General features: G+C 37.4%; 1 protein-coding gene across 1 annotated transcript; it reads right to left on the reverse strand.

Annotated features, from left to right (window-relative positions):
* Nucleotides 1–7,309: 7,309 nt before the first annotated feature.
* Nucleotides 7,310–13,347, reverse strand: LOC142095373 (keratin, type I cytoskeletal 14-like). Its single transcript, XM_075178325.1, has 7 exons — nucleotides 13,177–13,347; nucleotides 12,971–13,053; nucleotides 12,704–12,860; nucleotides 10,836–10,997; nucleotides 9,204–9,329; nucleotides 8,746–8,966; nucleotides 7,310–7,433 (listed from the first exon to the last, which is right to left on the reverse strand). The coding sequence occupies exons 1-7, from the start codon at nucleotides 13,345–13,347 to the stop codon at nucleotides 7,310–7,312; spliced, it is 1,044 nt and encodes a 347-aa protein (XP_075034426.1).
* Nucleotides 13,348–13,918: the final 571 nt, after the last annotated feature.

A 13,918-nucleotide genomic window follows, 5' to 3' on the forward strand; every position in this document is an offset into this window, starting at 1 on the left:
GTGCTCCCAGGCATGGCTCCGGCATGAGCTGCAGCTCCTCTGCTCATCCTACATTATACAGAGACACAGCTCCTGCAGCATCTCTGTGCTCAGAGGTGAGTTGAGCGCATGTTAAAAGGATGATGGAAATGTGCCAGTGGAGAAAGACAGGATGAAGAGGTGAGTTAGAGGTGGGCATGCAATAGAGGAGAGGAAGTGGAGAAGTTGGGAGGGAATAGGGTCGAGTGGACAGTTTGTGGGTTGAAAGGATAAAATGAGTGTAGAGACCTCGTCTTCAGTTATTGGAGAGAATTAATTAATGGTGAATTGGGGAGTGTAGGTAAAGGTGGGTAGAGGGAGTGGACTGAGTGAAATTTGGCATGAGGAAATATCTTGTTGAATGGTGTCAATTTTGTCTTTGAAATAGGTGGCAAAATCATGGGCAGTGAGGGAGGAAGAAGGAGGAGGTGCAAGTAAGCAGGGAAGTGAGTTAAAGGTGGGAAAGAGGCGGTGTTGGTTAGAAGACTGGGTGGATTTTAGAGATTTCAAGAATGTTATTTTGGCAATTGAAAGGGCAGAGCTGTAAGATGAAAGGATGAATTTATAGTGGAGGAAATCGGGATAGGGGCGAGATTTCCTCCAGTGGCGCTCTGCAGTGTGGGAGCACTTTTGCAAGTAGTTTGTATGTTTCTCCCTTTGCGTAGCTTTCCTTCGGGTGCTCCGGTTTCCTCCCAAATTCCAAAAAAAACATACTAGTAGGTTAATTGGCTGCTATCAAATTGACCCTAGTCAGTCTCTATCTGTCTGTCTGTGTGTGTGTATGTTAGGGAATTTAGACTGTGGGGCAGCGACTGATGTCAGTGAGTTCTCTGTACAGCGCTGCGGAATTAGTAGCATTATATAAACAGCTGATGATGATGATGAATTAACAGGTCTGTTTGTTGTGCCATGGCTGGGGTTTGGATCGTCGGAGACTATATGTAGTAGCTGGAGCTGCATTGTCTGGTGCCGAAGTAAGTGTTTTGTTATAGAAAGAGGCAGCATGATTAGGACAGGACAATGCAGTCATTGAAGAAAATAGTTGCTTTAGTGAAAATGAGAAGTGGATTGGGTTAAGGGTACTTAGGTTTTGTACTTAGGTTGTGTACATGTGTACATGTGTATTAGGGTGCAGAGGGAAGGGCATGAGGTACGGTGAGGCTGAAGGAGAGGAGGCTGTGGTCCGAGAATGGGAAGGCTAAATTGGAGAAACTAGAGATGGAGCAGTAGCGGGAGAAGACAAGGTCAAGGGAGTGCCCATCATAGTGGGTGGGAGATGAGGTCCATTGGGAGACACCAAAGGTGGAAGTAATTGAAAGAAGTTTAGTGCCAGAAGAGACAGTGGGATAATCAATGAGAATGTTGAAATCACCTAGTATGGTCAAAAGATAGAAAAAAAGTGAGTCAGGCTGCAAAGTTGTCAAGGAATTGGGAAATTGCACCTGGGGGGTGATAAATTACAGCAACACAAAGGTGGAGAGGATAAAGTAGATGTGGACTTCAAAGGAAGAGAATGAGAGGGAGGGTTCAGAGGGTAGGACTTATATAGTTTTAAAGTTTGGGACTTTGTGTTCCGGAGGATGCGTCTTCCATAAAGACATTGCAGGATTTTTTTACGTTCCTGTCAGCTGTCATCCTTCCTGCAAGGATCTCTCCTATTTCAAAAGATAAATTTCATTTGGAGTCTATATACAATTTGGAGAGTTGATTATTTTCTTATGAAAGGTCACTTTTAATTGATTTAGAACACTAAAGTGTGTGGTTTTATTATATATATTCTTATAATTGTGTGTTTTAAGAAATGAGTGTTTGATTATATTGGTTCAAAGACATGATTGGTTTATACATAGTCTATTATACTATCTATATTTAACAGTCCTAATTTTTTATAGTAATTTTGTTATATTTAGGAGGTTTGCAGTCGCCTGAGGACAACTGCTGATATAGTTATGTTACAGGCACCAATAAGATAATTTTGTGCTTAATAATTTCCTAAAAGATTTCCCTACAATTGAGACATAGGCTAACATTTATAACCCTGCAGAGTTGAGCTCAATATCAGAGGTGAAGCACATGTCCAGATCACCCTTACTTCTCACTAAGCAGGTGAGCATGTTCCATGAGAACACAAGAACAAAACGGAACCCTACAAATTCAATGTATGTGTGATTATATATCTATCTCTATCTCTATATATACCTCGCAAAAGATTTTGGTTTTGGATCTGTATTTAATTAAAAATTATGAAAAATATGTGAAATGTCATTTTGAGCTGTTTTTGCTCCTATATTACTATTTATAGCACTAATATTGATTTCCAGTAATTTCCAGTCTATTTTCTAATGATCCCTTCACAAAGGTCACAAATTTTAATTGTCTTAATGAAGAATTTTGTAACTTTGCCATGATTGCATTTGCTTTATCTCATTCAATTCAAACAAGAATAAACTGAATACTGTTGATATCTCCCTTTCATTGCACCCAAACCTCCTTCGCATGTTCAGACTTACTATTACTGTAATTGAATAAATAAATAACTATACGGACATCAATGTAAATTTGGCAAAAGGTCAGTTCTTATTTAAACAAAAATGGTGGAGAGGGCAGTGCGAGTCAGCTAACGAATAGCAAAATCAAACAGTGGAAGGACAGATTGCCATTACACCATTGATACTAGGATATAATTCTTTATGATGTTACATAGATTTGTAGTAATTGTCATAAGCTTTTAGAACTAGCAGGAGAGGACTTTACCTATAGCAGTCGCCTTTCCCTTAGAGTTGGACACACTCACAGGTACTCGGATGCCAACAGGACTTGACTGAATGTAGTAAAAGCTTATGAGCAGGAACCGGTAGCATGGAGATAGGATAAATAGGGCCAAGAGCACGCCCCCACATCAATTCAGAAATAATTTAATAAGCAGCGTTCCCCGGCTGCCTGTTACCAGCTGGGAAGCAGCTCTGGTGTCAGAGTGAGTATAGCACTTCTTGGGGAACGTCTCTACTACAAGTTTCAGGCAGTCCTCTTTACCCTGGGGTTGGACGAAGCTTACCCTGGGGCAATGATTTTTCCGCTCTCCCTTCCACATAAATGGTTAAGACTCCCTGGTTTAATTCAGAAGGGCAGCATTATGGCACATAACATTTAAGGATAACAAGGTAGGAAAACCCTGCTCTTGGCTAATGATGAATGCTCTGACAATGTATTGTGTGCCTAATCTTTTAATGTTTGTAGTATGGGTGCAGGACACCTTTGTCTATTTACTTTCTAAAATGTCTAACTATTCATACCAGTGTCCATCCAATGACCTTTGCCTGTTAATTTAAGCCGTGCACCCTGGGATAATGATTTTTGCGCCCTCACTCCCACATAATTGGTTACGACTCCCCTGGTTTAATTCAGAGGGGCAGTATTACGACACAGATGTACCTCACTCCAAGTACAATGTCATCTTTACTTGCACCACTTAACATTGTGCCCTCTCATATTTTAGACGTCTTCTTATGCCGCTGTCCATAGTTGTCCACTGTTGTCTTAATGAATGGAATTTTGTAAATCTGTCACCAGTGCATTTGCTTTCTCCAATTCAATTAAAAAAAGAATTAACCATGTTTTATGGTTCTCTAACTCCAACACATAGCATAACTGATCAGGCATCATATCTCATCTATACATGTATTCTTTGCAAGGTCCAAAATCTGCCCTGTTAATGTCTCAGAATGTGGAATTTCAATTGCATTGCCAAGACATGTTTTATTCAACCAAATCTGCATCAATGTTTTATACTTACTTGCATGTGTGGGAAGGGCAGCTAATATCCTATCTGAACTGTCTCTTTTACATATTTCTTACATGTCACTAGTAGGGCATAAATAAAATTTATATACATTCCATATTTATATATGGGTCTTGGGGACCAACTCCGCTGCAAGTCTCGAGCAGTCCCCTTTACCCCATGGTTGGACGAAGCTTATCCCGGGGCAATGATTTTTACTCCCTACCTATAAATATCCACAAGTCCCCTGGTTTGATTCAGTAGGCAGCATTATGGCACAGAGCATAGAAATAAAACAAGATAATGAGAGCCATGGTCTTGGCTACCTATGAATAGTCTGGCAATGTATTGTGTGGCTAATGTTTGAATTGTTGTAGAGGTGCAGGGCACATTTATATGTCAGCATCCTCATTTATTTATATAGCAGAAGCAAAATAGGTAGCTCTTTACAATTTGGTATCTACTTGTGTAAATATCTACTGATCCCTCTGTAAATCTAATGACTATTGTTACTGCCTCTTCACTCTCCTTAATGCATTTATAAAGTTTCAAATGCAGTGTGCGCGCAGCATTTCAACATTTTTAGCTCTTGCACCTTATACTGATTTTTTTTGTTATTTAATTTATCCAATGGGCTTGCTCTAGTTGGTGGCATGGCAGATGACATTTTTTTGCAGCCGCTGCAAAGTTCTACAAACGGTCACTGGCTGTCGAAGATGCCCAGAACACACCTTGTAACAAAAATTTACTTTTTTTAAATATAGATTTCATTGACTGACCCATCCAAAATATTAAAGCATTGAAAAATAGAAAAGGTTAGACTATATAGAGTTTTTAGGGGTGTGCAACTGCTGCTGAATCTCGTATGCAAACACCCACTTTTTGTCTAAATTATTTCAGTTGTCACTGCCCTAGTGAAAAGATTACTTTTCACTAGAAAAACTTTCAAGTTTAAAAGAAAGAAATCTGTTTTTTTGGGGGGGAAATTAGCAGTCAGTTGTCTGACAGCAAAAGCACATTGTTTTTCTCAAAGAAATAAATATATACCAGTTAGTTCAGAATGAAATCTATCGAACTCAGTCTGTATACTGTCTAGTACTATTATAGTATATTATAGTACTATTATATATGCAATGCATTAACAACAACCAGTAGCTACTAATGTATGTAAAGTGCATTTAAGTTAGAAATTAAAAGTAGTTCTCTACAGAATTGCTTTACAATATGAATGGATTCTACTACTTTCTATGTCCCTCTATGTCACCCTGAATGCTATTTACAGAGCAGAGCACCACAGCTAACCTCCTCCCTACATGCTGTCTGTTCTAAAAATGGCACTGAAGAAAAGGAGGAAGGACTTCATTTTGAGATCCAGGCTTGGCGAGAAAAACAGTCACGGCTCGCTTTACTCAAATCATCAACGTCGGATTTCATGGAATTCGAATAGAATATATATATATATATATATATATATATATGCCTAGTGGCATGTGTTAGTCTGTCTGTGTGTGTGTGGAAAAAATAAAACCAAGCTGCAGCGCTACCTGCTGGGCGGAGTTATACATTGACCTACTAAGTTTTTAGTGTGTGTGCGAAAAAAAATTCAGAAAGGGCTGAAATTTGGTATACTAAGATGTTTTTAATTTGTTAATTTAATTTGTTAATTGTTAAAAGTGTTTATAAAGATTTAAAAAATATATATATATATTTCTTGAAGGAGAAGTGACAGTTGGGAGTGGTTGGTGGTTGCCGGGGGTGACAGTGGGGAGTGGTTGGTGGTTGAGGCCTGGGCTATGGCCCAAATGCATGACAAGAACCTTTTTAACACCTTAAGTAGCTTGATTTGACTAGAATGCATGAGTATCATGCACGGGTTAACTTGTATGTATATATATATATATATATATATATATATATATATATATATATATGTATATATATATGTATATATGCACACACACACACACACACACACACACACACACACTCTTGTAGTCTCTGTGTGCACTGACTCACTACTCAAGGATATTTTCCTTTTACCAAGAATAAGCGTCTGCAAGACGCCATTTTATGCCACACGGACAACACATCTTGACATTTCTAGGAGGTTTCTTTTTATTTTTTTGTTCAACAGGTGCATGTACCACTCAGATTCCAGACATTCAGACATACTAAACACTAGTAAGTATTCCCATTGCCCAATACTAAAACCCCTTTCCCTGTGCAGAATATAAAATGCTGCTTTTCTCAAATAGCTTGATAAGTAAACTGTTTCTTTGCTATTAATTCCACATGATAACCATTTGCATGAAAGAGGACAAGATTTAATAAAAATAAAAAAGATGACATGAGAAAGAACATGAACCAAATTCCCTTACAAACACTTCAGTAGATTACAGGTTATTACCTTAATATTAAAATGTGTCAAATAACACTAGCATAAGACATAATGGGCGCAATTCATTAAGGAAGGTTAAGTAAAACATTGAGTAAGTAGTCTCCTGGAGAAAAACATGTTACAATGCAAGGGGTGCAAATTAGTTTTCTATTTTGCACATAAGTTAAATACTGTATTTTTTTGATGTAGCACACACATACTTGATAGCTTATTTGTACACTGACATTTCGGGGCATATTCAATTCCGATCCGATCCGCGGTAACGCGCGTATCCACGGGAAATGCGCAGTACTGCTGGTAATACGGTACCGCAATAACGCAGATTTCCACGTTATTGCGGTACCACGGATTAGGTTCGCGGCCGTTCCGGCGCGATCCCGCAGATCGGGATCGGAATTGAATATGCCCCTTAAAGTTGATATTTGTGTGCTACATGAAAAAGCAGACAGTATTGAACTAATGTGCAAAACAGAAAGCTAATTTGCACCCCTTGCATTGTAACATGATTTTGTCCAGACTACTTACTCAATTTTTTTACTTAACTTTCCTTAATGAATCAGGCCGTATATCTTCATTAATAACTTCATACTTTATGCTAAACTGAGTAATAACAGTTTGTGACATCTAAATAGTATGTCATATTCTCTCTATATATATTCTCTATAGATGGATCTCAAGGAGAATTCTATGATGAGTATGCAGTGCTGTTCATACGAGTCATAATAATAGAAAAGCAACTCAATTGCACAGTGTATTGTATGGTGATGACCACAAATTGCAATCCATTGCAGTGATTAAACTGGTGGATAAAATATTTTTTTCACATTGATGTTGGATCTGCCATATAGTTTGCAAGTGAACAAATACTGCAGTTGCTAAGAATCTAGTTTTTCTATAATCCAACATGTTTATAATCTCTAGAAATACATATATCTCTAGAATTAAAATAAACCTCTTCAGTTAAGCTTTAAAAACATATTTACTACCAATTAGGCCAAACTGCACGTAATGTTAATGTTGTCTTCTGAGTGTGATGTTCAGTGTATCTCAGTCATGTCCCATGTCAATTAGAAGTTTTGCAGGAAGGCTGTATAGGGGATAGCTGGAGAAATACATCAAGGATTAGTCTGGAGATTGGAGAGTTCTGTCTTCCACAGAGTTTCTCCTGAAGATGCAATTAGCATGTGCTGTGGTATACGTGGCTTCTTACATGATGAGTCTTCAGGGCATGATGAGATCCTGGAAATGGAAGATAAGATGTGAAAGGTATTAAAGTCTAGTGGTGATATAATGCACACAGTGTCATGCTTGTCGAGTTTTTGGTCATTGGCGTATCCCCTGGTAAATTTAATGGTCGGTCTAAACTTAGGTACACATACTAATGAGATATTTAGAATATCTTGTATTCACATTATTCCAAGATGTACATTTAGTACCAGCCATAGAATTATATGGTTTATTACATCCATTTCTTGTTACTATTGGATGTTTTGTAGTGATGTTTTGTAGTGATTATATTATGACATATATTACATACAAAATGTTACTGATTTGAGACTCTTCAAGGTGCCTGGGCTGTATATTACTCAGCTATAAATGATTTTGTTTATGTATTTTAGGTATTAACATGTACTAAGGCTCCCTAACAAAGCTGTAAAAATGTGGTCCTGTAGAGCAAATGCTTATTTGTTATGTTATGTACCTATTTTCATTGAAATGCAGTCACTGAATTTACTCAAGGCTTAGCTGGTAAAGTTGACATCAACTGCAGAGATGTCAAATGTTGCTCCTTTTAATGTTAGTAGTTGGGTGGATTGGAACATTTTTTATTTAATTCTGTTTAGATGCATTACTATGCATGATATTGCATCAACATGAATAGATAGGATTTGTGCTGGGGGTTAAGATATTTAAATAAACTTCAAGGGGGAAGTAATTTGCAGGTTAACAGATAGCCAGAGAAAAAAAATATTCGTTTTTCCATGTACAATACTTGGACTAGAATGTCCTTTGTTTTAAACTTGTGCTTTTTCTGTGGGAAAGTACATCTATATACACACAATTAGCAATGTAATAAAAAGATTAAAATGTATGAATGTGAAGCATGAAATAGAGATGATCAAGATGTGTCCTTACTCTCATGACTTGTTTAAGATATTACTGAATCTTGAACAATCAGTTAGTAAATGAGTGTAGATGAGTACTGGCTTGTAGGTCACTATATTTATCAAAATTAATCTATTTACCTTTGACTATTGAAAAATGCTCTCCAGATGTCCTGAAAAAGTAAAATAAAGTGTACAATAAATTGAATGTGAGATAAGAAACCAGATTCAGAAAAAGGACAGTTATAAACGAATAAGATAAATCTGTTCCATATTTTTCTGATTTACTGTAATTGAAATTATTATTCTGCATATATTTAATCAATTACTGATATACATTTCTTTATAGAATGAGCAGTGTCTACTGAGAAGAATCTGCCAAAAACATTAATATTTTTATTTATATTCAACCATTTTAATTCCTGATTTTCTACTTAAACACATACTGTATATCATGTCCATCAAGAAGGCGTTTGTAAGTGGCGATCTCCATCTCCAGGTGGGTCTTCTGGTCCATGAGGATTTTGTACTCATGATTTTGACGTTCTAGATCAGATCTGATCTGTGTCAGCTGAGACTCCACGTTGTTGATTATACTTTGTAATTGGGCCAATTGGGACCCAAATGTAGCTTCTGTCTCTGCTAAAGTACCCTCCAGAGCAGATTTCTAGATCAATATAAAACAAGTTTTATTAAAAAAATATATCAATGAATAAAAACACAAGACTCAAAAAATTGTTGATTTCAATGATTCATCCATTTCTTTGTAATCCTAGCCTGTGTTACCAAAGTTTTGTGCTGTAATTATTTAACTTTATAAATGACAGTATTTGCAGAATATTCATTTTTTCACTTGTGCATCTCATGATTATAGATATAATTGAATGCTAGGATTAAGACTTGCCATGCTCATCTGGTTCTGTAGCTCAATCTCCAATGTTTGGATGTTGCGTCTCAGATCAATGACTTCGGTTTGCACAGACTGCAGTTGCTCAGAGCCAGATGCGACCTCGCGATTCAGTTCTTCACTCTACATGGATGGAAAACATGACTAGTGATTTGGAGACAGGAAAGCAGATTCATTTGTATGAGACAACAATTGGTTCTCATTTATTGTTATATGTTGTGCTGCTTGCCTCTAACCACAAAAGGGGAGTGGTTTAATGGGAAATTTGGTGGGGTTTTGATAAAATAGGGACATATGTGGGTGAGGTCTGGGTCTATCTGTGACGAGTTTGGATAGGGCAGGGGTGGGTTATTTTGTCCTGCTTTCGGGATTCTAAAAGATGGAAGCTATGCACCCCCACAACCTGTATGTGCCGTAATACAGAGCAATAAAAATATGATATGGCTTCTGCACTTCCAAAAATGCACTTCTAAAAAACAGTATATAATATACATAAACTGCTACAAACTAGTATGCAATGTAAGAGCTCTTCACATATCATGGGCCTTCTAGTGGCTGTTGTGTGACTCAACAGCTTTTGTGACACAAGGTCACACTATTTCCTCACCTACTTTATATTTCTGTCTATTTATGTCTAAATGTTGTGAAATTTGTATGAGACAACAATTGGTTCTCACTTGGGTGATTTGTTGTGCTGCTTGTGCTGCTTACGTCTAACCATAAAAGGGGAGTGGCTTAATGGGATAACTGGTGGGTTTTTGAACAAATATGGACATATGTGGGTGGGGTCTGGGTATATCTGTGCAGAGATTGGACAGGGCAGGGGTGGGTTATTTTGTCCCACTTTCGTGAATCTGAATGTTGGAAACTATGCACCTCCCACAACCTGTATGTGCTGTAATACAGAGCAATAAACAATAATATGGCTTCATCACTTCCCAAAATGCACTATCCTGTAAAAACAGTTTATAATATATATAAACTGCTACAAACTAGTATGTAAGGTAAGAGCTCTTCACATATCATGGGTCTTCTAGTGGCTGTTGTGTGACTCAACTGCTTTTGTGACACAATGTCACACTATTTCCTCACCTACTTTATACTTCTGTCTATTTATGTCTAAATGTTGAGATATTCATGTAGAAGTGGAAAATGTACTAACCACACTATGTAAATCAAGTAGCACACAAGTGGTACACAGTATGTTTTGTGGAACTTTCTCTGTCTTCTTCATATTAGGCTTGTGTTCTACTACAGCTTGGTGCTAATACACAGCTGTATGTCACTTCCTATCTTAAATATAATTCCGATTGTATTTTTGACTAGTTGCGATAAATATGTATAACTGTGGGAATAATATTTTATACTAAACCTGAGAATAAGTGTTTTGACAACTAGCACATAACTGTTTGCAGTGAATTGCACATTTCTGGTAATCAGTCATTCTGAGTCTCCTAACATTGCTTAATTGTTTGCCCAGAACAAAGTAACAGCAGTTATTGGACAGGATACATTATGTATGCAAGACACAATGTAGCATTAGCCACTTAAACAGGTAAATGTCATAGGCTGTATCTGTAGAAAATGTAATAAGCTAATTCAGTTTCATTCATATAGTAAACAACTTACCCTTTGGCGGAACATTGTCTCCACCTCTCTTAGGTTCCTCTCCATCATGCCCTCATATTGTTCTCGGATCTCAGCCAATGTTCTATTCAGATCTACAGATGGAGCAGCATCTACTTCTACACTGATTCTGGCGCCCAGCTGAGCTCGCAGAGAGTTTGCTTCCTGGGAATAAAGAAATTGTAAAGTAGATACAGTAATTATATTGCTACAATTGAAGTTACAAGTTTCATATTGACATTAGAGGAAGATTAAAGAAGAACTATCACAGTTTTACAATTAATAATATATTTAATAATGAAAAAAATATTTTTGATTTCAGCAATTATTTAATATCACAAATGACAATAAACATAAACTTGATTTTGTGATAATCTCTTATTCTAATCCTGTTTATAAAATCAGACCCCATCAGTTGATTAGTTAACTTGGGCAGCAGGTGGCTTATGTGTTAGCACTTCTGCCTCACAGCACTGGGGTCATGAGTTTGATTCCCGACTGAGGTCTTATCTGTGTGGAGTTTGTATTGTACTACCCGTGTTTGCGTGGGTTTCCTCCGGGTGCTCCGGATTCCTCCCACAATCCAAAAACATAGTAGCAGGTTAATTGTCTGCTAGCAAATTGAACCTAGTCTCTCAGTTTGTGTATGTTAGGGAATTTACACTGTAAGCTCTAATGGGACAAGGGACTGATGTGAGTGAGCTCTCTGAACAGTGCTGCGGAATTATATGTGCTATATAATAATTAAATGATGATAATGATAATAAAGTCAAAAATTAGGAGTATAGATTGTAAAAGATGATGAAAGGAAATCAGAATCCAAACCAGGATACTGAAAATGGATCCAACTCAACCCAGCATGTGGAAAGATCTGAACCTTTAACAAAAAATGTATCAGATTGTTTTAAGTTCCCTTGTCTTCCTTTATTATTCTTGTCTACAGCTTGCTGTTACATTCTCCAACATATTTTGGGCTCTATGTATTAAAACAATTACACAGAAAAGAACAGAGCATCCTGACTCTTTTCTCCATACTCCACTCTGTACAGATGCTTTGCTTGGCCATCAGTGGGGGAAGTGGTTGGAGTGGAGTCAGGGTAGAGCTAAGCTGTGCATGTGCAGTAATGATACTAATCCTTAACGTTTTGTCTGTCTTACCACTCCCCTCCTTCTGCTGAAATCCACCATCACTTCTAATGGAGGTCAGCTCTTCTCTGATTTTGAGCAGAACTGTAATATATGTAATGCAACTCTGCTCCAAAAACATTTTCTGCATTGGTTTATATATAATTATATAATTTTAAATATAGGACTTTAATGAAAATTGGTATGTGAGTAAAATACTCCCCTACACGTAACTAGTACAACCACAGTGTTCCCATGACTGTAGAGTGTTTAACTCATGAGACAATGAAACCCGCTGGCTCCTGCAGTCAGAGGATCACACCTTGCTACTTGAATATAATTAGTTGTAGATAGAGATATTCTATTCAGCTGTTGGTTGATTATCAGATCTTACAAGTGAGCATTTTTTACAATATGAACTAGTTGGGCAGTAAGAGTTTCATTACATAAATACTTTTTTTTCCTATGGTATTCTCTTAATTTCTTCATGACAACATACATAGGAGAATACAAATTAACATTTGATGGGTGTTTATGATGTTATAAATTTATTTTGGTTTTCAAAAGATAATACAAGGAAACAACAAGGAATAATATTTCAATACCCCTAAAGACCTCTCTACACAATAACTTCAGATTTGTTATTTTACTTTTCCTCTTTTGTTTTTGCTATCTTTGTTTGAAAGAGGCTTTGGGCAGTAAAATACATTTTGTCTGTAAGTTAACAAATATTAGAACAGTTTTACCTGCTCATGGTTCCTCTTCATTTGCTGCAGTTCTTGCTGAAGATTTTGAACCTGAACCTCCAGGTCACATCTTTCCCGATTGAGTTCTTCCAGGAGTATACGGAAGCCATTCACATCGCCCTCAACACTGTTAGTAAGTTGGCGTTCCATATCATACCTTATAGCAAAGCAGAATACCAAAATAACATTTAATATCACTTTGATGTTAAATATGAAAGACTTTCCATAGGCTTCTGTTAGGGGACATCATGATGTTAAAACACCTACTTGTTTCTAAAGTCATCTGCTGCCAGGCGTGCATTTTCTACCTGTAGTACAAGCCGGGCATTTTCCACAGTGGTTGCAGAAGTCTGTGGAACATAGGCAACAGTTAAACAGTTCACAATAAAGACATACAGTATATTACATCACTATACATTAGTCAATATATTTTTTGTGTAGACCATGTAGAGCATTTCATCCAATCCTTTTACCTGGCTTTGAAGCTCCTGAATGGTTCTGAAGTAGCCACTGAAATCAGGGAATGCACTTGGCTGATTTCTCTCATACCACTCACGGATATTTCTCTCCAGTTGGGAATTTTCTTCCTCTAGAGAGCGAACCTTATCTAAGTAGGATGCCAAGCGATGATTTAAATGCTGCATGGTTTCCTTCTCATTGACATTGAAAAGACCATGACTGCTAAAATTACTTCTATGACTATGATGACCACCATGAGTGCTTGCATGATCACAGGAAGCATGATTGGAGATGGAGATTCCTTTGCCTCCTGACCCCCCATGTACACTTGGGGCCCTGTAATGGCTTCCATGATGGAGTTTATGAGAAACTCCATGGTGTGACATGTTGAACCCTTTATGGTGAGCTATATGAGAACCTCCATAGTGTACTTTTTTGGATCCTCCATGGTGAGTAATATGAGATCCTCCATGTTGAGAACTATGGGAACCTCTATGATGGATCTTTTGGGACCCTTCATGATGGATCTTGTTGGATCCTCCAAAATGGGCACCATGACTTGAGATCCTGGGTAAATGGAAACTGACTTGACAGCTTGAATGTTGTGATCCAGTGGAAGAACGAAGGCTGTGGCTCATGATGACTGAATATCAGTATTTACAGAAGATGGCTTAAAACTGTATCTGGTTTCTGAGTTAACTCCGTCTATTCTGTTCTTTATATAGGGAATACTGGGAGTGTTGCAGAAAATTAATT

Source organism: Mixophyes fleayi, chromosome 6 (genome assembly GCF_038048845.1).
Source record: "Mixophyes fleayi isolate aMixFle1 chromosome 6, aMixFle1.hap1, whole genome shotgun sequence".
NCBI classification, from domain to species: domain Eukaryota; kingdom Metazoa; phylum Chordata; class Amphibia; order Anura; family Limnodynastidae; genus Mixophyes; species Mixophyes fleayi.

Bases quoted from the DNA above. Each gene is read 5' to 3' on its own strand.
- LOC142095373 (XM_075178325.1), bottom strand. From the start codon at position 13,347: ATGCAGCATTTAAATCATCGCTTGGCATCCTACTTAGATAAGGTTCGC. The intron at 13,054-13,176 runs GTAAAAGGATTG...TATGTTCCACAG, and splicing joins TTCAGGAGCTTCAAAGCCAG to ACTTCTGCAACCACTGTGGA. The intron at 9,330-10,835 runs GTAAGTTGTTTA...CCATCCATGTAG, and splicing joins AGACAATGTTCCGCCAAAGG to AGTGAAGAACTGAATCGCGA.